The 24,957-nt window shown below is 43.0% G+C and overlaps 2 protein-coding genes across 2 annotated transcripts in view; one reads left to right on the top strand and one right to left on the bottom strand.

Annotated features, from left to right (window-relative positions):
- Nucleotides 1–7,592: 7,592 nt before the first annotated feature.
- Nucleotides 7,593–12,284, bottom strand: LOC130558868 (zinc finger MYM-type protein 1-like). Its single transcript, XM_057341574.1, has 3 exons — nucleotides 9,107–12,284; nucleotides 8,926–9,028; nucleotides 7,593–8,333 (listed from the first exon to the last, which is right to left on the bottom strand). The coding sequence occupies exons 1-3, from the start codon at nucleotides 10,600–10,602 to the stop codon at nucleotides 7,806–7,808; spliced, it is 2,127 nt and encodes a 708-aa protein (XP_057197557.1). The 5' UTR covers nucleotides 10,603–12,284; the 3' UTR covers nucleotides 7,593–7,805.
- Nucleotides 12,285–20,877: 8,593 nt separating this feature from the next.
- The window catches only part of gtf2a1l (general transcription factor IIA, 1-like), a 109,222-nt gene continuing 105,142 nt past the window's right edge, over nucleotides 20,878–24,957 (top strand). Inside the window, exons 1-6 of the mRNA XM_057341585.1 lie at nucleotides 20,878–21,124; nucleotides 21,225–21,326; nucleotides 21,416–21,536; nucleotides 21,639–21,685; nucleotides 21,797–21,893; nucleotides 22,785–23,224. Of these exons, the coding sequence (XP_057197568.1) occupies nucleotides 21,101–21,124; nucleotides 21,225–21,326; nucleotides 21,416–21,536; nucleotides 21,639–21,685; nucleotides 21,797–21,893; nucleotides 22,785–23,224 (831 nt within the window). The 5' untranslated portion in view covers nucleotides 20,878–21,100. The remainder of the gene's footprint in view (nucleotides 21,125–21,224; nucleotides 21,327–21,415; nucleotides 21,537–21,638; nucleotides 21,686–21,796; nucleotides 21,894–22,784; nucleotides 23,225–24,957) is intronic.

Genomic DNA, 24,957 nt, shown 5'->3' with positions numbered 1-24,957 from the left:
CCTCCTTGCACAGATCCTGTGCAAGGTCAGGGAAGATGAGCACAAAGTTCTGTTAGTTGCGCCCTTTTGGCTCAACCAGACTTGGTTCTCAGAGCTACGCTTCTGATGACAACTCCCCCTGGCCGATTCCCCTGATGAAGGACCTTCTTTCACAGGGGAAGGGCACGTTCTGGCACCCGAGACCAGACCTCTGGAACCTCCACGTCTGGCTCCTGGACGGGACGAGGAGATCCTGAGTGACCTGCACCCCGCAGTCGTGTGCACAATCACTCAGGCAAGATCCCAGCCCCGCAGGGAAGACCCACAGAATTGTGTGCATTGTGTCGTGCTGTCCTTCCTTCAAGGAAGGATAGAGAGCAACCTCTCTCCCTCCACGATCAAAGTGTATGTCGCCGCTATCGCTGCACATCACTCACTTGTGGCAGGTAAGTCTCTCAGACAGCACGACCTGGTCATAAGATTCTTGAAGGGCGCGAGGAGGGTGAATCCTCCCCAACCACTCTCCGTACCCTCTTGGGACCTTAATGTGGTTCTTGTGGGCCTGGGAAGGGCCCCATTTGAGCCCCTAGGGGAAGCCGCTCTACCTCATCTCACGATGAAGACGGTTCTCAACTCAACTTTATTTATATAACGCTTTTTACAATTTTCATTGTTACAAAGCAGCTGTACATGAGACATATTGACTATAAGCAATACAATTAAAGTTATACCTGTAAAAACAAGAAAAAGGTGAAAACACAGAAGACAGACACACCCACATAAAAAACACCCACACACACAATATGCACACGTACTAACACACACACGGACGTGCACGCTCACACACACACACACACACACACACACACACACACACACACACAGACAAGCACGCACACACGAACACACACACACAGACAAGCATGCACACACAAACACACACAGAGACAAGCACACGCACAGACAAGCACGCACACACACTGCCTCCCGGACAGTGCAGGGAAGACTATTCCAAAGTTTAGGCGCTAGATAGGAAAAGGATCTACCACCTGCACTTGATTTTGAAATTCTAGGTATTACCAGCTGACAGGTTGCCTGAGAGCGTAATGCACGTGAAGGACTGTAATACAAGAGGAGTTCACTCAAGTACTGAGGAGCTAAACCATGTAGGGCTTTATAGGTAATAAGCAAGATTTTAAAGTTAATGCGATGCTTTATAGGTAACCGGTGCAAGGTTGACAGAACCGGGCTAATATGTTCATACTTTTTGTACGTGTAAGAACTCGAGCTGCCGCGTTTTGGACCAGTTGGAGTTTTTGTAATAAGCCTGCAGGGCAACCACCTAACAGTGCATTACAGTAATCTAGTCTTGATGTCATGAATGCATGAATTAACTTCTCTGCATCTGACTTTGACAGCATATGACGTAGTTTAGATATATTCTTAAAATGGAAAAACACAAATTTTCAGGTGTTGGCGATGTGGCTCTCAAATGACAGATTACTATCGAATAGAACGGCAAGATTCTTAGCTGACGACGAGGGTTTTATGGAACTGTCAGGGATGTGAAACACACAGATTCAATTGCGGGTAATAAAGAATTTATTTAGTGACACAACACACAGGCAAAGGGAAGTTGGAATCGGGAACAGCAGGCAGAAGTCCACTTGAGACCCGGCAGATACAGATGAGCTGGCGGTAAGAGAGTCCCATGGCTATTGAAAAGGCGATACGAACCGACAGAGAGTCCAGTGGCCATTGAGACGGCAGCGTCAGCTGACTAAGGGTGGCGCTGAGGCAGGGAAACAACTCCCAAGGAATGCTAACAAAACAAAAGAACAAAAAAACAAACGACTAGAGCCTAGGCAAAACAAAAGGTAAACGGGGTTTAAGAGTCTAACCAAATTAAAAGTTCAAGACAGTTCAATAACACGGTAAACCACAGGGGTAAACTACCACACGACAAGACAAGGGTTTCCTAAACTTGGCAAGACAAGATTAGACTGGAGATATGGCAAATACCAGGTACGGAGCTAACCTGAGAAGAAGATCGCACAAAGACAGTGAGAAGTGGCAGTGAATAAATGAGTAAAAACTAACAAGCACCAGCTGAGTACACTAAGGCTAACAAGGGAATGATAGGTGGAAGGTGAGAAGAGTGAAACAATAATGAGGATACAAAGACACACTAAACAGGAACCCTGAAAGGAACATCCATCAATAGTTAAGCAGTATTCTTGGTTGTTACGTATGGAGGTTTTCGGTCCAATAAGTAACACTTCTGTTTTGTCCGAGTTCAGTAATAAAAAGTTGTTACTCATCCAGTTTTTTAGATCGACTATGCATTCCATTATTCGATGGAACTGCTGTGTTTCATGAGGCTTCGAGGAAATATAAAGTTGAGTATCATCAGCATAACAGTGAAAGCTAACTCCGTGTCGCTTTATTATCTCTCCTAGAGGTAGCATGTATGCGAAGAGCAGAGGCCCTAAGACTGAGCCCTGTGGTACACCGTACTGGACTTGCGATTTGCGTGACACCTCATTGTTTATTGCTACAAATTGAAAACGGTCGGATAAATAAGATTTAAACCATTTCAAAGCTATTCCCTTAATGCCGACATAATTTTCGAGTCTATGTAGGAGTGTGCTGTGGTCAATGTTGTCGAATGCAGCACTACGGTCTAGCAGCACCAATAACGAGATACAACCTCAGTCAGACGCCAATAGCAGATCATTTGTAACTCTGATCAAAGCAGTCTCTGTACTGTGACATGCTCTAAATCCAGACTGGAATTCTTCGTTGATGTCATTCCTTTGGAGGAAGGAGCATAATTGAGTTGAAACTATTTTTTCCAGAACTTTAGATATGAAAGGTAGATTCGATATAGGCCTGTAGTTCCATAGTTCTCTAGGGTCGAGTTGGGGTTTTTTGACAAGGGGCCTTATAACAGCCACCTTATATGCTTTAGGCACATGTCCTAATGTCAGAGATGAGTTAATAATACTAAGAAGAGGATCTATAATTTCTGGGAGCATCTCTTTCAGTAGATTTGTAGGTATAGGGTCTAGCATGCATGTTGTTGATTTAGATGATCTAATAATTTTAGACAGCTCATCTTGATCTACGGTATAAAATAATTGCATTTTATCCTTAAGGGTGCTGTAGTTAGTTTGTTCAGCGGGTTCCACTTCTGATTTCATTGTTATAATTTTTCTCTAATATGAAGTAGTTCATAAATTCATCACTGTTATGCTGATATACTGTCACGTCCTGCCTTCTTGGTTCTGTATTTCTAGTTGTGTGGCAGGATCGGGAAGGAGCCCATAGGTTTTTCCTCCACGTGTGATCGTGACAGAATCCACGAGCCATACTGAACCCAGCGGGCAGCAAGATGGACAGCATGGCATCGTCCTCACTGTCCGCCCTAGCCCGCTTGCTGCTGGGGTTCCGTCAGGGGGACTACGGGAGCCGGGAGTTCGTCGGGGCATTCTCGGAAGTGGCAGAGGCGACTGAGTTCAACGAGGCACAGTTGAAGACGATCTTCAACTGCTGCCTCACTAAGCGCCTAACCCCGTCTGAGAAGAGGCTGCTGGCCCCCCTTGGGTTCGCGGAAATGGTCAGGTTCGTGGCCAACCGGGACGATCCCGGGGGTGGGGTCCCATGTGGGACTTCCACCTCGCGGTTGATCACCCCGTAGGGCCTCGACCTGGCTGCCGCTACCCGGGGGGCTCAGTACCCACCGGCTTGAGCTCCACGGTCCCCGTTCACTCTGGCAGCACCAGTAGCGGGCGGGAGAGGGCGGATCCGGGGATGAAGTTGGTGGACTCCTCCGCTGCGGAACTCCCTCCAGTCCCCACGGATTCGCCAAGGTCGGCTATGGATCCGGTGGTTCGGAGAAGGAGGGAGAGGAGCAGCGGAGGAGCGTCCACACCGGTGCAGCCGGCATCCAGTCCGGTGCAGCAGCCGGCATCCCAGCCGGTCATCCAGCCGGCGTCCCAGCCGGTGATCCAGCAGGAGTCCAGTCCGGTGCAGTAGCCGGCGTCCAGTCCGGTGCGGCCGGCATCCAGTCCGGTGCAGCCGGAATCCAGTCCGGCGTCCCAGCCGGCAACCAGGCCGACATCCAGAACGGTACCCAGTCCGGTGCAGCCGAAATCCAGTCCGGTGCGGCCGGCGTCCAGTCCGGTGCAGCCGGCATTCAGTCCGGTGCAGCCGGAGCCCATTCCGGTGTCCGGTCCTGCCCAGCCGGTGCAGCAGCCGGCCTTCCAGCCGGGTCCCAGCCTTGTCCCGCCGACTTCCCTCCAGGACTTTCCCCCTAAGTCCCCCAAAACTCCGCGCCCTCAAGCGCACTCGGGGACTAGGACTGTTCCCCCCACGAACCCTTGTTTTGTCCCACCCCCCCTCCCATGTTTGTTATTTTTGTTGACCCACCCTGACCCATTTGTAATTTTTGCTTGTCTGCCCCTTGTCTTGTTCATCATGTTTGTCTGCTTTTTGTCTTTGTCCCAGTCTGTCATGTCTTGTTAGTCGACCCCTTGGTGAACACCTGGGGGTGTTCATTAAGGGGGGGGCTCTGTCACGGTCCTGCCTTCTTGGTTCTGTATTTCTAGTCATGTGGCAGGATCGGGACGGAGCCCTTAGGTTTTATGTGAGAAAGCCATGAGTTGTTTATGTTATGACATCTCATGTGCTTTCTCGTGTCTTGTCATTGGCCCCGCCCCTCTCGTTTCATGTCTTGCTTCCCTGCCGTGTCTAATGTTTCCCACCTGCCCTGTGTCATTATCCTGCGTTTGTCTTGCTTTTAAAATGCCCTCATGTTTCTTTGTCCTGTGCTCATGGATTGTGTATGTACTTACGTTCTATGTACCTGTGTATCCAGTGTGCCACCGTAGTGTTTCCCCAAGCCTGTTTAGTCTTTGTACCTTGTTCCTGTTTGTGAGTAAATGTTTATCTAGTTGTTGTCAGTTTAGTTTAAGTGTTCTGTTAGTCTAGTTAGTAGTTGATTGTTCCTGTTAAGTCTGCCATCCTTATTCCCCTTGTCTTGGTTATTTTACCCCCGCGTGGGTTTTTGTTTTGTGTTTATATTCATTATTAAAGTCTTGTTTTGTTAACCCTTTCACGCCTGCCTGCACTCGGGTTCTTCCTCCACTTGTGATCGTGACAATACAGGATCAGAAGTTACTGACAATTTATTTTTTGTTAATTTAGCCACTGTGTTAAATAAATACCTAGGGTTGTGCTGGTTTTCTTCTATTAGTGATGAAAAGTAGGCGGATCTAGACGTTTTTAGGGCTTTCCTGTATTTTCGAATACTATCCTTCCATGCTGTACGAAATACCTCTAATTTATTTTTCTTAATGTTTCTTAATGTTTATTTTTCTTATTTTTCTCCATTTTTCGGGCCGCTTTCATTTGAGCCTGAGTGTGTTCATTATACCATGGTGTGGGGCTGCCATTTTTAATCTTCTTCAAACGTAGAGGAGCAACTGTGTCTAGCGTTAACGAGAAGGTGGAATTAAAATTTTCAGTGGTAATGTCAAGATCTTCAACTTTATTTCTCATGCTAGCGATTTGAGACAATTCAGGCAGATTATCGAGAAACGCATCTTTGGTAGTTGAAGTTATTGTTCTACCATATTTGTAACAAGGAGTTTTATTTGCAGCCGTAGACCAGTGAAGCAAACATAATACCAGATAATGATCCGAAATGTCTTCACTCTGCTGAAGGATTTTAACGTCATCCACATTTATACTGTAAAACAGTATTAAATCTAAAGTATGATTACGAAGGTGAGTGGGTCCTGACACATGTTGACTAACGCCCATGGAGTTAAGAGTGTCTTTGAAAGCCATTCCTAAGGCATCTGTATCGTTATCTACATGGATGTTAAAGTCACCAACGACAAGGACTCTATCTGCGGCCAGTACAATGTAAAATGGAGCTGTCTCAGGCGGCAGCTTGTAGCCGCAGCTCCCGTCGTGCTTTTTCTAACTTTATTTATTTGTTGGTTTCAATCTTCGGTTGTTTTTTCGAATTAATCACAATCCGTGTATAAACGTTGAGACAATGGCTGGACTAAGTTTTGTTACTTTTCTCCGCGTTCTTCTGTTACTTTTTTATTTTTGTGACAGAGAACCTTGCCGGTAGTAGTGGGGGCATTGTTTACACACGTGAACAGCTGATTGCGCTGTGTAAGCCTGTGCTGCTGCCCGGGGACAGACCTGCGGTCCCGCAGGAGTTACGAAGGAGATGCCGGGGTTGCAGGGCTGGAACAAAACGGAGGGAGAAAAGGAGACGACACAATCCAGCGGTCCTAGCGATCATAATGGGAAATGTGAGGTCCTAGGGAAATAAGATGGACGAACTTTCAGGGCTGGTGAAGACCAAGAGAGAATACCGCGAGTGTAGCTTATTTTGCTTCAGTGAAACTTGGCTGCACTCGCACATCCCGGACTGCAGCGTTGAGGTTCCGGTTACAGTTTGGTACGTGGAGACAGAGATTTTTGCATAAGTCGGAAGAAGAAGGGTGGTGGGCTTGCACTTTATGTGAGTGAGAGGTGGTGCAATCCTGGACATGTCAGTGTGAAGGAACGTCTATGTACCCCGGACATTGAACTGCTGGCAGTGGGAATGCGCCCATATTATTTGCCGAGGGAGTATACGTCCACCATTGTTATCGCTGTCTACATCCCCTCTCAGCTGAGGCAGCGGTGGCCTGTGAAGTCATCAGTTCCGCCACCGCTAAACTGCAGACTGAACATCAGTATGCGCTCATGGTCATTACAGGTGATTTTAATCATGCCTCACTGAACAACACTTTAAATAACTTCCATCAATATGAGACAATAAAACATTGGATTTATTATATGCTAATGCCGTGGATGCATATGACGCCACAGCCCTTCCCCCCCTTGGCAGGTCAGACCACAACCTGGTCATGATTACTCCCAAGTATGTCCCTCTTGTGAGAAGGCAGCCTGTGCACACTAGGACAGTGAGGAGTTGGACACGGGAGACTGCTGAGGCACTGCAGGACTGCTTCGAGTCGACAGACTGGGATGTACTCTGTGAGCCACATGGGGAGGACATCGATAAGATGATCGACTGCATTACGGACTATATCAGATTCTGTGAGGGCACCACCATGCCAGCCCGGACAGTTCACTGCTTCTCCAATAACAAGCCCTGGATTACCAGTGACCTGAAGGCACTCCTGAACAAAAAGAACTGCCCCAACCCCCACCCAACGGTGACTACAGGCCAGGTAAAGAGGCAGCTGGAAAGACTGCATCAGCGAAAGGCTGCAGGCCCTGATGGCATCTCACCCAGGATCCTGAAGACCTGTGCCAGCCAGCTGTCTCCGGTACTGGGACATCTTTAGATGATGATTCGATGATTCAACTTTATTGTCATTGCACATGTACAAGTTCAAGGCATTTAACCCATCCAGAGAGTAGTGAACACACGCACAGCAAATGGTGAACACACGTACCCCCGGAGCAGTGGGCAGCTATCACTGCAGGGCCCGGGGAGCAAGTAGGGGTAAGGTGCTCAAGGGCACCTCAGTTGTTACCAGTGGAGGCTGGTGCTACAAATATTTGGGGGGGGGGGGCGCAAACAACAACTGTCAGTAATGCAGGACTATAAATAGCCATTAATCAGGTGATGTATCATTATTACAGTCAATGTTAATACATGCAAATAAATGTACTATGAATCAGTGAATTTGAATTGAATGTGGGTTTATTATCAGTAATGAAGTAATCAAGGTAATCATTAAAAAAAACACAACACACTATAGTTACCTAATCATTGGCCATTAACACTATTTGAAAATAAATTTTGCTCTCCTTTCTTTCTGACTTGCAAATTTCTCAATGACCTTCTGGTTAAAGTCAATGATCTCAGTCACCATTCTCTTCTCCATTGACAGCATGGCCAATGCATTTAGTCTCTCCTGGGTCATGCTATTTCTCAGAAAAGTCTTAACTCTTTTCAAAGTTGAGAAACACCTCTCAGCCTCTGCTGTGGTCATGGGTGTGGTGATGAGGATCTTTAGGAGAGTGACAGTCTCTGAAAAGACTTCTTCAAGATTGTTCTCCTTAAACAGCTGCAGTAGGTCCACAGCACCACAACAGGTTCTGAACTCTTCCTTGCAGTAGATGAGACTAAGCTCTGTCTTTAGCTTACTCCCATTGAGCACTGGATAGGCCTTCAAAGTCCTACTCAGTGCATCTTCAGGAAACGCCACTGTGTACTGTTCAAACCTGTCTGCTTGCAGCAGGGTGGCACTAACGAGGTGGCTTGTGAAGCAGAACCGTTCCATGGTGTGTTGGAGTATGGTGTCACAGACCTACAGAGTGAAGGACAAAAACAAAAATGATGTAGTGATGACAAAATGTCAATTTCAACTGCAACATGATCAGTTGTAAGTCATAGAGAGACGGAGACCAGTTTCAGTGTTTGAATCCCTGATTTATCCAAACTTCATACATATGGACTAGACAAACATGCCAAGTTTCATGAACTTCTGATGCTTAGGGCGCTAATAGCATTTTTTTATTATCAGCCATTTTCATATCAATCAGATAAAAAGGGCACACCACTAGAGGAAACCTAAGAATAACAAATCTATTTAGATCACTATTTAAAGACTATGAAAATGGTTAAATAGATTGACTTGTAGTAAAATATGCATTGCAAATAAATGTAGTATAGTTTCATAAAGTTTAATAAAGCCCAATATCAAAGGATCTACTCTTTGCTACAATATTTAAGCAAAAAAATTATAAACTCAAAGACATGAGAACACATTTAGTACCCAAAGAGGGTAAATGAAACCATGCCGTTTAACTTGTTGTTAATATTTACTTTCTTTTTGATAGCTTCCTTTGATAGCTTTTCTATGAAAAACTGCAGAGTAACAAGGACTACAATAAACTTACCTCTGTTGCAATCCGTTCATGGACGTCTGGACTAAGCAACCGCCGCCTCTTTGGTTGAGAAGCTCCTTCACTGCTTTGGTTAACCAGAGAATGGAGAGAATTTCTGCAAAGGATTAAGAAAATGTATGACTAATAACAATAATAATGATAACAAATTCAAAAGAAGGAATACAGCTGCTACCTGATCTTCTGTATGTCCTGCTGGAACTGCTGGATGCTCCCCTTAATGTGGACTGAATCTATGTCCTTCTTCTGGAGTTTGGCATAGAGGATGTCCACGTGTGGCATGATGTTGTGGAAAAGTTGCAGAAAAAAATTAAAATCCTGATCCTCCAGCAGCATGGCAAAGCCTCCTGCCTCTCTGGTGGTAACAGGGTCAAAGTCACCTGAGTCTCGAATAGTTTCAAAACAGCGAATGAGGCCCTCTCTGTGCTCAAACACTGTATTGATGGCACGGCTGTGGAAGTTCCATCTAACACTGCTTGATGTTGGTAGTCTATGGGCAACTACTTTATCAAGAACATCTGTGCGCTTGGGTGATCTTGAAAAAAAGCTGGCAAATCCTCCAAGGTTAGAAAAAAAAATTCTAACTTTGGGTATGTGAGAAGTGGCCTTTTGCATTATTAGATTGAGCTGATGAGCATAGCAGTGGATGTAATGGGCATTTGGGTACACATCTTGAATCTTCCTTTGAACACCTGCAGTGGCACCTCTCATCACGCTGGCTCCATCATACGCTTGGGAGATGAGTTTACTCTTCTGATCCTCTGGAAGGATGACAGTAAGATGCTCTTTTAGTGCTGTAGCGATGGAATCAGCTGTAGTTGAATGCAGATGAATAAAAGCAAAAAACCTCTCCTGTACGTTGCTTTTGCCATCAATGTAGCGCAGCACAAGCACAAGTTGGCACTGTGTGGCAATATCGGTGGTCTCGTCGGCCTGGATTGATAGAAAATCGCTGTTTTGTGCTTCTTGGATTATGTGTTCCCTCATAACAGACAACATACAGTCCAACAGCTCGTTCTGCACGGTTTTCGAAGTTCCCTTAAACACAGAGGCATTCTCGAGGTGCTCTTTCAAAACTCCATCAAGAGAAGCAACAAAGTCGACCAAGTCACGGAATATCCCGGGGTTATCTGAGCTCTCGCTCTCATTGTGGCCACGCAAAGCCAGCTCAAATGCGCCACAAAATTTTACACAGTCTATTATTCTAGACAGGATGTGTCGATTTTTTGTGACCTCTTCATTGTGCCTTCTAATGCCAATCCTGTAGCCTTCATCTAGCTGTTCAGCAATGCTAAGCTTCCCAAAAAACTGGAGCCTCATAGCGTTGTCAAGATGGCTGCGGCTACTTTCATGTCGCTTGCACTTATCAGAGAGATGTTTTAAATCGCAAACCCCTGTTGTTGTCCACAACGTTTCGGTGCCAAGACTTTGAAACAGCAAACAGGGAAAACAATAAAAGGCATGACTTACATCGCATCCAGCTAGCCAACTCCGTTTTCCATAAGAAGTGCCGGAAAAGCACCGAGTGTAAGATCGACCGCGATCACTTGACTGCTGCTGAATTTGCAAGTTGGGTCGATCTGGTCCAAGCTCCTTGATCCGTTTTTTTTCTTCATCCGAACGCCTTTGGAACGGGTATTCTTGTAAAGATAAAACCGAATTTTCTTTCATCTCGAGATAATTTCGCTTGCTTCCACGTTAATCAGTACCTGTCAGTCAAATGACAATCTGCTGAGCGGTAATGAGAGGCGTTAAGAACGGTCCAATCACATGAGGCCAAAAATATAAAAACAATATTGATTCGCTTACAACAAAAGTGGGAGGGTTCTGCGCCCCAAGGACGATTTGAAACAAGCCAATTAGAGCTCAGCCTCAAATCACATGCTTTTCAAAAATGTTCGTGCCTACATACACACTCGTTTGTCCGGCGCCCCGCACACGTATGAACAAAATACAATTTTGATTTTTTGATTTTTTAATAAATGATAATATGACTAATGGTGGAATAGTACGACTAAATTATTTTATTACATTATTAATTTGCGATATATATTAAACTTATTGTTGGCATATTAAAGTAGCTTTCTTCTCTGGATAACTTTAAGGGGGCGGCGCCCCAGAGCCCCCTATTGACCGGCCGCCACTGGTTGTTACCCGCCGGCCCTGGGAATCGAACCGGCAACCTTCTGGTCACGTGGACTCTCTAACCATTAGGCCACAACTGCCACTAATCTTTACAACCTGAGCCTGAGCCAGGAGAAAGTCCCGTTGCTGTGGAAGACCTCCTGCTTGGTCCCAGTCCCCAAGAAGTCGAGGCCATCCGACCCAGCAGACTATAGACCAGTAGCCCTAACATCGCATGTGATGAAGGTCCTGGAGAGACTGGTCTTAGCCCAGCTGAGGCCACAGGTGAGGATGTTTTTGGACCCTTTGTAATTTGCCTATCAGCCACATTTAGGAGTCGATGATGCCGTCATCTACCTGTTGCAATGAGCCCATATGCATCTGGATGGTGGTGGGGGCACTGCGAGGATCACATTCTTTGATTTCTCCAGTGCTTTCAACACCATTCAGCCTCTGCTAATGGGTGAGAAGCGGGCGGTGGGTGTTGAAGACACTATGATCTCCTAGATTACTGACTACTTGACAGGGAGGTCACAGTTTGTCCGTCTGGGCAGTGTCCTGTCTGACATGGTGGTCAGTGATACAGGAGCTCCAGAGGGAACTGTACTTTCTCCCTTCCTCTTCACCTTATACACCACTGACTTTCAGTACAACTCTGAGGCATGTCACCTGCAGAAGTTTTCTGATGACTCAGCTGTTGTTGGGTGAATAAGAGGGGGAGAGGGTGGGTGAAGGATACTGGTAGACGGCTTTATAGAGTGGTCCGAACAGAATCACCTATCTGAAGTCTGAATGTCAATAAGACCAGAGAGATGGTGATCGACTTAGGTAGGAGGAAGAGGATGCCTTCACAGCCACTACGGATCAGGGGGGAGGAGGTGGAGGACTACAAATACTTGGGAGTGGTGATCGACAACAGACTGGACTGGAAATCTAACACCGAGGCTCTGTAGAAGAAGGGGATGAGCAGACTCTATTTCTTGAGGAAGCTGAGATCCTTCAACGTGTGCAGCAAGATGTTGGATATCTTCCACCAATCTGTTGTTTCCAGTGCCATCTTCTTGATGCTGCTTTGTGTTGGGGCAGCAGCATCAGAGCCAGCGACTCCAACAGACTTGATAAATCATCAAGAAGGCTGGCTCTGTACTTCTACATCAGATCTATCTATCTATCTATCTATCTATCTATCTATCTATCTATCTATCTATCTATCTATCTATCTATCTATCATCTATCTATCTATCTATCTATCTATCTATCTATCTATCTATCTATCTATCTATCTATCTATCTATCTATCTATCTATTAGTTCTGGTCTTCCAGCCGGGTCCCAGCCTTGTCCCGCCGACGTTCCAGTCGGCGGAACCCCCCAGGACTTCCTCCCCTAAGTCCCCCAGGACTCCGTGCCCTCGAGCGCAGCCGGGGACTAGGACTGTTCCCCCCACAAGCCCTTGTCTGTCCCCACCCCCCCTCCCATATTTGTTATTTTTAGCATGCCACCCCAATCCTAATGTTGTCCTGTCATGTCTGCCGTTGATTTTGTTTTCCATGTTTTTGTCACTGTCCCAGTCTGTCATGTCTTGTTTGTCAACCCCTTGGTGAACACCTGGGGGTGTTCATTAAGGGGGGGGGGGGGCTCTGTCACAGTCCTACCTTCTTGTTTATGAATTCCTAGTCGTGTGGCAGGATCGGGCAGATCGCGACAGACTTATGTCGTAGAGAAAGCCGATGAGGTGTCTAGTGTCCTTTCAGTTTCTGGTCTCGTCATTGGCCCCGCCCTCGTTCTGTATTGCCTCCGCTCGTGTCTAATGTTCCACCTGCCCTGTGTCATTATCCCTCGTTTGTCTTCTCCTATTTAATGCCCTCTTGTTTCATTGTCCTGTGCTCTTGCGTTGTATGTGTGTGTTTGGTGAATGTCCCCCGTAAGTGCAACTCTTTGAGTTCTCGTCTTGTTCCTGCCTTGTCTTTGGGATTATTATTTAACGTTTTGGACTTCCCTGCCTTTTACTTTGACGTTTGGTCGTGTTTTGTTTTGTTATTTTTGTCCTGTTGTTTTGCCCTTGTGGGAAGTATTTTTGTTTCTGTTTTTATATTAGTTCTGTCCTCGTTACCCCCATTGTGGGTCTTTTGTTTTGTGGTTCCTTATTTAATAAAGTCTCTGTTAACCCCTTCAACACCCTGCTGCCTGCATTTGGGTTCTTCCCACGCCAACATGACATATTGTATCTTACATAAGTTACTGATACAATCGATTGTAGATCTACTGCAGGATCGACAGAAGGGATATAAAATGTGTGAATTGAAATTAGCGTCCCAAACTAGTTCTGTCTACGACCTTAAAGGGGTCATATGACACGGCTAAACGTAATATTATGGTTTGTTTTAGATGTAATGCAATGTGTATACACGATTTAAGGTTCAAAAACGCTGTATTTTCCACATACCGTGCATGTTTGTATCTCCTCTTTGCCCCGCCTCTCTGAAACGAGCAGATTTTTAACAAAGCTCATCGCTCTGAAAAGCGAGGTGTGCTATGATTGGCCAGTTAACCAGTGCTAGTGATTGGTCGAATACTGCAAGCGTGTGAGGAAATGTAACGCCTCTTACCATATTTGGAACATCAGGTTCCACTCAATTGACTGACAGGTACGCCCACCTTACTTGCGTATACATTTGGGGGTCTTAGTCAAATCATACCACGAACTGACGTAGATTTGTGGGGGTGTGGTTACACGAGGCGTTTCAGGAGGTCTTTTACATAGAAGCATCTTTTGTTTCCGACACTTTCATTTGTGCAATTATTGTCTAATACAATTATAACAATGCAATCAGAAGTGAAACCCGCTGAACAAACTAACTACAGCGCCCTTAAGGAGAAAATGCAATTATTTTATACCGTAGATCAAGATGAGCTGTCTAAAATTATTAGATCATCTAAATCAACAACATGCATACTAGACCCTATACCTACAAATCTACTGAAAGAGATGCTCCCAGAAATTATAGATCCTCTTCTTGGTATTATTAACTCATCTCTGACATTAGGACATGTGCCTAAAGCATATAAGGTGGCTGTTATAAGGCCCCTTGTCAAAAAACCCCAACTCGACCCTAGAGAACTAAGGAACTACAGGCCTATATCAATCTACCTTTCATATCTAAATTCTGGAAAAAGTAGTTTCAACTCAATTATGCTCCTTCCTCCAAAGGAATGACATCAATGAAGAATTCCAGTCTGGATTTAGAGCATGTCACAGTACAGAGACTGCTTTGATCAGAGTTACAAATGATCTGCTATTGGCGTCTGACCGAGGTTGTATCTCGTTATTGGTGCTGCTAGACCTTAGTGCTGCATTCGATACCATTGACCACAGCACACTCCTACATAGACTCGAAAATTATGTCGGCATTAAGGGAATAGCTTTGAAATGGTTTAAATCTTATTTATCCGACCGTTTTCAATTTGTAGCAATAAACAATGAGGTGTCACGCAAATCGCAAGTCCAGTACGGTGTACCACAGGGCTCAGTCTTAGGGCCTCTGCTCTTCGCATTATACATGCTACCTCTAGGAGATATAATAAAGCGACACGGAGTTAGCTTTCACTGTTATGCTGATGATACTCAACTTTATATTTCCTCGAAGCCTCATGAAACACAGCAGTTCCATCGAATAATGGAATGCATAGTCGATATAAAAAACTGGATGAGTAACAACTTTTTATTTACTGAACATTACTGGACGAAAACTGCGAAGACTGAAATTACGGTTAAGTTGTGTACTTACACTTGAAAGACTGCTGATAAAACTGTAACTATAACCAAGTAATACAATCGCTTTACTAGAATTGTACTGTTGTGATGATCTCACTATGACAGAACCCTCGTCATGTTCCATAAGCAACCCATCGTCGTGACATGCTCAAATGAATCTGCTGTGCGTCTATTCGATAGTAATCTGTCATTTGAGAGCCACGTCCCAACACCTGTAAAATTGCGTTTTTCCATTTTAAGAATATATCTAAACTACGTCATATGCTGTCAATTCAGATGCAGAGAAGTTAATTCATGCATTCATGACATCAAGACTAGATTACTGTAATGCACTGTTAGGTGGTTGCCCTGCAGGCTTATTACAAAAACTCCAATTGGTCCAAAACGCGGCAGCTCGAGTTCTTACACGTACAAAAAAGTATGAACATATTAGCCCGGTTCTGTCAACCTTGCACTGGTTACCTATAAAGCATCGCGTTAACTTTAAAATCTTGCTTATTACCTATAAAGCCTTACATGGTTTAGCTCCTCAGTACTTGAATGAACTCCTTTTGTATTACAGTCCTTCACGTGCATTACGCTCTCAGGCGTCCTGTCAGTTGGTAATACCTAGAATTTCAAAATCAAGTGCAGGTGGTAGATCCTTTTCCTATCTAGCGCCTAAACTTTGGAATAGTCTTCCCTGCACTGTCCGGGAGGCAGACACACTCTGTCAGTTTAAATCTAGACTAAAGACGCATCTTTTTAATCTTGCATACACTACTCTTCCATAATATAAATCTTCTGAGGGTTTAGGCTGCATTAGTTAGATCAACCGGAACCAAAAACACAACTGATGTACTTGTTGCATCAAAGAGTACAGAACAGTACTCTACTCTCAGCCAGTCTTGTCTCATTGTTCCAAGGTTACCACAGCGAGCAGGATGCAGTTCATGGCCTGACCTGATGGTAGAGCGGAGAATGGGAAGTGGGGACCTGACAAGAGCTGAGATGATAGAGCTGGATAAAGAAGGACGCGGTCTCTTGACATGTCTTCACCACAAAACTTCAAATGCTATTAGATTATTAATGATAATCTTAAACTAAATTTATTTTATTATTAAGTTTATTTATTTTATTTAGCCTTGTTGTGCAAGTTCTCTGGAGCTTGTGCAGAGGCAGCAGCTTTTGCCAGAGGGGAACTGGAATCCCCTGGTTGGGCCTGGGTTCTCCTGAGGTTTTTTTTCTCGATTAGAGTTTTGGGTTCCTCGCCACCGTTTGCATACTGTTTTTGCACTATCTGCCTGACCGGGGGGGCTGCTTTAGAATCTTAAAGTTTTACTTAATTAATATTGCATATAGGAATTTATTATCTGTTATATTTGACCTGTGCTTCTCTCTCCTTTATCCTAAATGTGTGCTCTCACTGAGCGTGTGTGTGTGTGCGTACTTGTCTGTGTACGTACTGTGTGTGTGTGTGTGTGTTGTGTGTGTGTGTGTGTGTGTGTGTGTCTGTGTGTGTTGGTGCGTGTGCGTGTTGTGTGTGTGGGTGTGTCTGTCTTCTGTGTTTTCAACCTTTTCTTGTTTTTGCAGGTACAACTTTGATTGTTTTGCTTGTAGTCAATGTGTCTCATGTACAGCTGCTTTGTAACAATGAAAATTGTAAAAGCGCTATATAAATAAAGTTGAGTTGAGTTGAGTTAATACATGCATGGGCAACTTATAACACACCAAAGACACAGAAAAACACATGTTCGCACCATATTAACCCTTTACTGCAACCTTGTCACTCAAAATTTAAGTTGTTGCGCTTGTCATTACATCACATGGCTAATCTCTGGCGCACACTCCAGTACAGTAGGTGGAGGATATGCACCGCAAACGTAAGTTGCCAGCCACCAGCCATCGAAAAGGAACAAAAGAATTACGTCACATGATCATGTCAATATGGCGTAACACAGCCGATCGCATTCATACTCAGTGTTGTGCAAGTTACTTCCAAACTGTAATACATTACAGATCACTTGTTACTGTTATTTAAAAGTAATCCATTACCTTGCAATATTACTGTCTCAGAATTGTAATACGTTACATGACTCCTGTGTTACTTTTGAGTTACTTTCACCAAAATAACTACAGAAGTAGAACTTAACATTCTAAAATGACAAAATGTCTTTGTATTTTTGTATTTTCAAAACACAAAATACTTTTTGCCAATCAACCTCTTTATTAGACTGCTGATTTCTTGAATTAACTAGGCTATACAAAAATAAATACAAAAAAATACTAAGATTAAATGCATTTAAGAAATAAGCATGGTTAAATTTATTGCATTATGTATAATGTGTACAAGCACGTCAATGTTTTAGTAGTCCTAGACTGCGTATAACTGCTCAAACGTGATATTTGGCAGCCGGAAGAATCAACTGTTGTACAGTAAAGCGTGATTTCTTTCATTGTGCAACGTGACATGCACCTACTTTTGTAACACATTACTCCCAACACTTTTCATACTACACCCATTCAGGCTAAACAGTACGTACCTACTGTATTTAGCCCTCGTTAAGTAGGTACTTACTGAAACTGAGTACCTACTCATTGAGTATGCCATTTCGGATTCAGCCATTAAGGCCCTGTCCCAAATGGCGCACTCCGGTCTTGAGGACCTCCTCAGAGTCCACACTTGGTGATGTCAGGAAGTGCAGACCTATAGGGCACTAGGCACGAGTCAACAAGTGTAAGTGGGAGTGCATTTTGGGACAAACTTGAGGTCATCATGCCGGAAAGAGCAAACGGTGCTTTCTAATCGTTCTCACGGTACTTTGTTGTCATTCGCTGATCAGTCTGCACAGTGCCGCATGAAGTCGACCACACTTGTCCCATTGTTGTTATTTGGGAGAATTGGGACAGGAGCTGCCTGTTTTTATAGTTCTGTATTTCATATGTTGATATGCCACCCGAGCATTATGCAATAGAAAGTTATGTTTGTAATGCATTTGTTTGGCATGACGTAAATGCAACTGCTTATATTTAATACTTAATGCATAATGTGTTCTTAATATGCATACTGTATATGTTGTTATTTAATACATCTCTATAATACAGAAGTTGTGTTGTTCAGCTTTACAGAGCCCAGAGACAACTATATATAAATCTACAACAAAAAAATGGCTTGTTATCTTAAAGGAATCGTCCACTTTCAACATACATTTTCATGATAATTTTCTCACCCCTGTTGTCATCCAAGATGTTTATGTACTTTTTTCTTTAGTCGAAAAGAAATTAAGGTTTTTGATGAAAACATTCCAGGATTTTTCTCCATATAGTGGACTTCAATGAACTCACAATGGTTGAAGGTCAAAATGACAGTTTCAGTGCAGCTTCAAAGGGCTTTAAATGATACCGAACGATGAATAAGACCATATAGACCGTATAGTAGGAAGAGGCAGAGCCCAATTTGGGACTCAAACAACAGCAAGTGCATGGTGATCAGAAGCGATGGTAGCATTTGTGGGACTTTACTAAAGGGTAAGAATCCAACGAACTTGCTGGAAAATGCAACGAAAGTGCATTTAAGAAGTTCACATGATGTACTTGTGTTTTGTTTAAAACTGTAATAAAAATATCACTAATTTCAACACTAAGTTTGTTGCAATTTAGATGTACGTGTGTACAGTTATATACACAATTTGTCCATCTTTCCACAATGAGGACAATCATGAGACTCATACACAACAATGACAACATACAAACGTTTAGTGATGCTCAAGAAGTCAACAAACTTTTTATATTATATTTTTAACATTTACAGATTTGACAAGGTGTATGTAAATTTTTACCATGATATTACGCTATAGACCCAAACAATACTAAAACTAGATAAAAACTCAGAGTAATGATTTTTTAAAAATAAAAACGAAATAAAAACTATTTATGCACCACTAAAAAGAACTAAAACTAAACTAAATAAAAAGACAAATTACAAAACTAAATAAAAATAAAAACTAGTAATTTTTTAAAAACTATAATAACCCTGTTGCCACCCCCAAAAAAGCTGGCAGACTGACAGCATTTTTACATTGATCGGCTTGTCGACAGTGTGCCGACGGTGGTCCGACTGAGTCAAGCCGCTGAATCTGAGCCGCCCAAAAACCGCAGGTGGACAGCAAGGGGCTTCTTTTATAAAAGAGTACGTAGAAACCTTCCTAAAAGTGAACGTACGCCAGAAAGCTGAAAAGGGCGTACGCAAACAAAAATTGAGATTTATAAAACCTTGTGCACGCACACCTGCACGCATGTTTCCCTTTATAAATCACAGCCTACCTGATAATTTGCACACCCATTTTTACCCATAAATAGTCAATGCAAAGCACCTCATGAATGCTGATTCCTATATTAACAAGCCTGTCATCAAATCCGCTTGTTAAGCCTGACCTCACGCACCATAATGGACGCATACCGTTTCCGGGTCCAACCGCTATCAGATGCCATAAAAAATATAACAAAAAATGATGTAAAACTGCAGAAAACACCGGATCCCATTCTTTATCTCCGTAACGAAATCACAAATGGCCACACATGAGATTCACTGAGAGTTACAAATTAATAATTGTTACAATTATTAATAATTGTTATTATTATAATTATATTAAAGACAAATAATGTCTCTGCAGCATGGGTCAGAGTTTGCGTGCAGGTGCGCAAATTTTTCCGTCAAGTTTGTTTTTATAAATCCCATCTTTTGCGTGGGAAGTGGCGTACGCCTCTTTCAGGGCATGTTTTGTGCAACGGATATAAATGAGGCCCCAGGGGTCTCATTTATAAAACTGTGCGTAGGATCCTTACTAAAAGTGTACGTGCGCCCGAAAACCAAAAATAGCGTACGCCCAAAAATAATCCGATTTATAAAACCGTGCGTATGCACACTTGTAAGCAATATTCGCTTTATAAATCACAGATCACCTGCAAGTGTGCGTACGTGAATCAGCCTCATATCCCGCCCTGTACACGCCCATTTTTACCCATAAATAGTCAATGCAAAGCACCTCATGAATTCTGATTCGTATATTAATAAGCCTGCCATCACGCACCATAATGGGCGTACACCGTTTCCTGGTCAAACCGCTATCAGATGCCATAGAAAAATAACAAAAAATGCTAAACAAAAAACCCCGATCCCATCCTTTATCTCCGTAATGAAATCACAAATGGCCACACACGAGATTCACTGAGATTTCCAACTTAATAATTGTTATAATTATTAATAATAATAATTATTATAATTATATTAAAGCCAAAGAAGGTCTCTGCAGCATTTAAATGTTTACAGCATTTAGACTGATCATTAACACCCCATTAGTGGTGTCCTTCACCTGAGATAACATTTGAAGACATCATTGTAAAAGACGAATGTTTCTTCATTCCGGTTTTGTTATGATAGTTAGGACTGATAACGAGGACATAAAGAAAAACGATTGTGCGAGAGCTTAATGGCTGTATTTCCAGACTTTGACATTCTATGCTCAGTATTTAAGGAAAATATATTTAGTATTTATTTGCCCTGTGTTCTGCAGTTATTGATGCTGGGTTGCAGTTATTGACAGGGGTTGCATTTGATGCTGTCCCTGTTCAGTCGGATCATCTCCTCCTCATGCGCTCATAGTGTGATGGTGAGACAGCGCTGATTAAATATTTACATTGAATTTTTATTTAAGATTTGAGTTGGATTTTACAAGAAGGTGCATGAAACAATTATCACTCAACCGCAAATAACTCTGCAGATTTAATCTTCGTGATATGAGGTCAAATAAAATGTGTGTGAGGCATAATGCTTATAAGCGTTTATATCAATCTTAGTTTCTGCAATCTAAGTTCACTAACTCACCATTTGTCTCCAGAATGTGCGTACGCATGGGTCAGAGTTTGCGTGCAGGTGCGCACATTTTGCCGTCAAGTTTGTTTTTATAAATCCCATCTTTTGCGTGGGAAGTGGCGTACGCCTCATTCAGGGCATGTTTTGTGCGTACGCAACGGTTATAAATGAGGCACCTGGTCATCAGTGTTTGTTGGGAGGCGTCTGCTAAATGACTAAAATGTTTTATTTTCTACGTAAACCGTTCTGATGTACTGACCAAATAGTGAGCATTGATTTAACATCGAAATCTGACTGACGACCGATACTGACGTTTATAACCAAAAATCGACATTAAATCAATGTCAGTTCTGCCTTATGTTTTATCACAAGCTTATGGATTTTTCAGACGCTCCCTAACCGAACGCCGACAGTTTGAACATGCTCTCGAACGCCAACACACTGGTAGGCAAACGTTTAAATAAAAAGCGCTCAAAACACACCGATTGTGTATCTGTAATTGACTTGTAACACAGTGGTTTAATTGTGTCATTGAATTTGTCAGCCGAAGCTCTATCTCTCTATCATTGAGGATGTGATAGAGAGCGTCAGAGAAATGTTTTATGATGAAGGAGTCGACGAGCGGGTCCTTGACAACCTCAGACAGGTACACAAACTTTTAGCACATTTAACGTGAGCACACGAACTGCAGTCGTTGCGTATGTGTTTGGTGATGTTTGTGCCACTGTGCTTCAGCTCTGGGAGTCCAAGGTTGTTCAGTCTAAAGCTGTGGAGGGTTTCATCAAAGACAACAATCCAGCCAACTTTGTTCTACAGTTGCCGTCAAACTACAGTCAGACTCTCAACAAACCCACCGGTTAGTTCTTCATTTGTGTGTTTATGTTGTCATGTTATGAATTTTAGTTTTTCTTATGACTGACATATAACTAGAAAACGGCTTTTTTCTTTTTCACCTCAGTTGTGATTCCTGCTGCTCAAAATGAGCAGAATTTCACTTCTAAAGCAGTAAGTTGACGTCACATCTCACTATGTGTTTCTTCAAGGTGATGATTTGCTATTAAATCTCTGCCTTTTCAATCAAAATGACTAACATGTCTTTAACATGTCGACTTTCAGAACAATTGCTGTAGTTCACTTGCCACATTCTCTCTTCCGCCTGGAATAACGTATCCTGTTCAGATCCCCGCTGGAGTCACTCTACAGACGGCCTCAGGTGAGAACTCCACACTCTTTAAAGCAGATAAACTCTTTTACAAACGCTGAACATGCCACTATTCTTTATTACACATTCAATGGGGTATACTGTATGCACACGGAGCGATGATGTATTTCGTTAAATCTTAGCCAGCTATGTTACATCCGGCACACATAGCATCCATATGGAACAATGATGAGGACTTTTCACTCGGTTGCTTCAAGATGCACCTAAGATTATGGTCAACGATGTGAAACAAACTATCCAAACACTACGTACACAATACATGGACAGCAAAAAAGGGAGAAACGCTTCAGGCTATCCGTTTCAAGCTGCATTCACAAATATGAAAGAAGCGAAGTAAACGTACTGGAGGCATGATCACAGAGGCACATAGCAATGCTCAGCCGTCGAGCTGTTTTCTTACTGAACACACCGCTATGGCCTGGTGACAAATGACCTCAACTACGAGAGCAGAAGTGGTTCAGCTGGCTGAGCTTTTAGCGGAAGTATGTCATCGCTCCATGTGCATATACCCCATTCATTGTTGTTGCATTTCATGGTTCAAATTGTGTTACTGGTGTATGAAAATGTTCGTGACAATAGGCACATACTGTATGTGAAATCGTTTATCGAAAAATCATGCATGTAGAATAAGAAAAGAAATCCTCTCCACATGGCTTTTAAACTGCAACATTGACACCACGACACATACTGCATAGCAAGAAAGAAAGAGTAAATAATATGCTGTGGTCCGAATGCTTCTGGTTGTGTTTAGTTGTTTTTCCTCTGAAGACTCGTGTAAATGACAAGCTAAACTCTTCCGTTCTCTATAAAGCCTGCCTAAATCTCTTGATATATTGCAAATGAGCTGAAATAATAGCCGTTCTGTTTTTGTTCTGACTCAAGGACATTTCTACAAGGTAAATGTTCCTGTGATGGTGACGCGAGGTGCTCAGCACATCTTGACCCGGCCGGCTCAGAACTCCAACTTGGCTCCTGTGGCTCCCGGGATTCTCGCTCAGCTGTCTAACGCTTGTCATCCGGCAGCATCTGATGGTCCTCGATCGCACCCGCTGGCCGATTCCATCCCTTTACCTTCAGAACAGAGTGCTGAGAAAGCCCTGCAGTCACCATCAGGGAGTCCCGGCGAGTTCACTCTGGACGGCATCGACTTCAGCCCGCAGCCCTTAGATATGAGCACATCTTCAACGTTCACTCCACAGCCGCAGGGTTTACAACCGCGTTTCCCTGCCGCTCATGTTCAAGATCCCATAGAAACGCCTTTCAACGGACTCCAGAGTCTTGAATCCACTGATCCTCGAGACGCACCGACTAAAGACAGCAAGGTAAGCTGAGAGACACTTTGTAGGGTTTTAGAACGAGGTGAGGACATCTCCATGCTTCGTGTTGAAATCATTTACATTGAAATATGTGACCCTGCCTGTGAAATCCAGGCTATAGAGTTTCAAATTCCTCCTAGACGGCTCTTTTAAACCCTTTTTTCCTTTCGGGAATTGAACTAAAGGAGGAAAGGAAAACCTCACATATAATGGTCACTTTAAAGGAGCTGTGTGTAAGAATATTATTGCACTAAATAAAAAAAACACTATAATGCTGTAGATGTTTAAGAATGATACGTTCCCATGCATGTTTCTTTGGAAAACAATGCTAAAGGCAGCTGTTCTACTCTGAAATATGAGTGCGGGTCTCGCAAAGTTTCAGAAGAACAGCAGATTTATGGTATGAAGAAAGAAGGATCTGTACAAGAGAAATTACTTGATGTCTTTTGTGTAAATTGTATCACAGTTAGACAGACTTCTATCACAGAGACATTCAGAATGCACTTTACAGATCCTCTCTGTCACTGGTGTGTTATTCCACCTGCCTGTTTCTACTGATGTGGTGACCTGAACAGAAGCAATGATCTCACGTGCAGCCTGTTACAGTAGGTAGTCAACCAGAATGCTCTCTGCCGCCACGTTGAGTGCCAGCGATGGGGAAGGGCGGCAGTTTAAAAACATTTACATGTGAAACTAGTTTCAGAAATTTCTTCCAGAAGGTGCAAAGGGAGAGTTTGCACCGTCAGTACTTAACCACATGTACTGTGAAACAGTGAAATTCAATGTGATAAATGCATTATTACATGACAGGAGGCAACACATTAAAGATTAAAACAAGAGTTATTCACGTTTATAATATAACAAAAAAATGAAGGACATTGTAAAGTAATAATTTAATCTTTAGAACAAACGTGTTGTTTATGATCACAGAGGTTCATATAAGGAAAAACATTTCTGCCAGTCTAAAGCGACTGCATATGCCTGATAGATATAAGAACACACTATTATAATAAAAAATAGCCATGTCATTTCTGTCCTTATACGAGCAAACTGGTGAAGCGCTTGGTTAGTTTTAAAAAGTTCCATACCCTCGACTAGGGACGTATTAAACTGTGGTTAAGCTTTTATAATAAATGTATCTTTATTTAAAGAGAATCTATTTCTACCACAGTGCAAACGCAATAAAGGTCAATATTAAATTGTATAATAACATTTAACAGTCTTCATTTCACATATCACCAAGTAAAACAAAACCGTAAACATTTCGAACACGCAACAAACAACAATTTAAAGCCAATGCGAGCAGAACCTGCTTCAATATAATATTTGTTTTTGATTTTAAGCTGATTTACAAAGATTACCATGCGCGATCATTTTACACTAAAATATGCTACTTGTGCGTCAGTGAAAACCATATACAGATCACATTGATCACGCAGGAGTGGGCAGTTTGCACCAACTACTTCAATATGCCTATGAAGACCATAGCGGAGCGTAGCCTCCTCGTTAGCGTGTCCGTCTTCTAAGCCGGTGTGGACCGATTGTCCGTTCGAGGCTCGCTCGGAGCGGGTATAAGACTGGTGATAATCAGCTAAACCAGTAATGAATGTATATACACGACAACAGTAACCTACACACCAATACGTGAGGGCGAATGTGACAGAATATCACTATTGTTATTATTATTAATGAACACGGACAGGAGAAAGTAAACGAAAATGTAACATAACTTTTTATTA

The sequence above is a fragment of the Triplophysa rosa genome, linkage group LG9, assembly GCF_024868665.1.
Source record: "Triplophysa rosa linkage group LG9, Trosa_1v2, whole genome shotgun sequence".
NCBI lineage: Eukaryota > Metazoa > Chordata > Actinopteri > Cypriniformes > Nemacheilidae > Triplophysa > Triplophysa rosa.
This window is presented reverse-complemented; position numbering and strand designations above follow the sequence as displayed.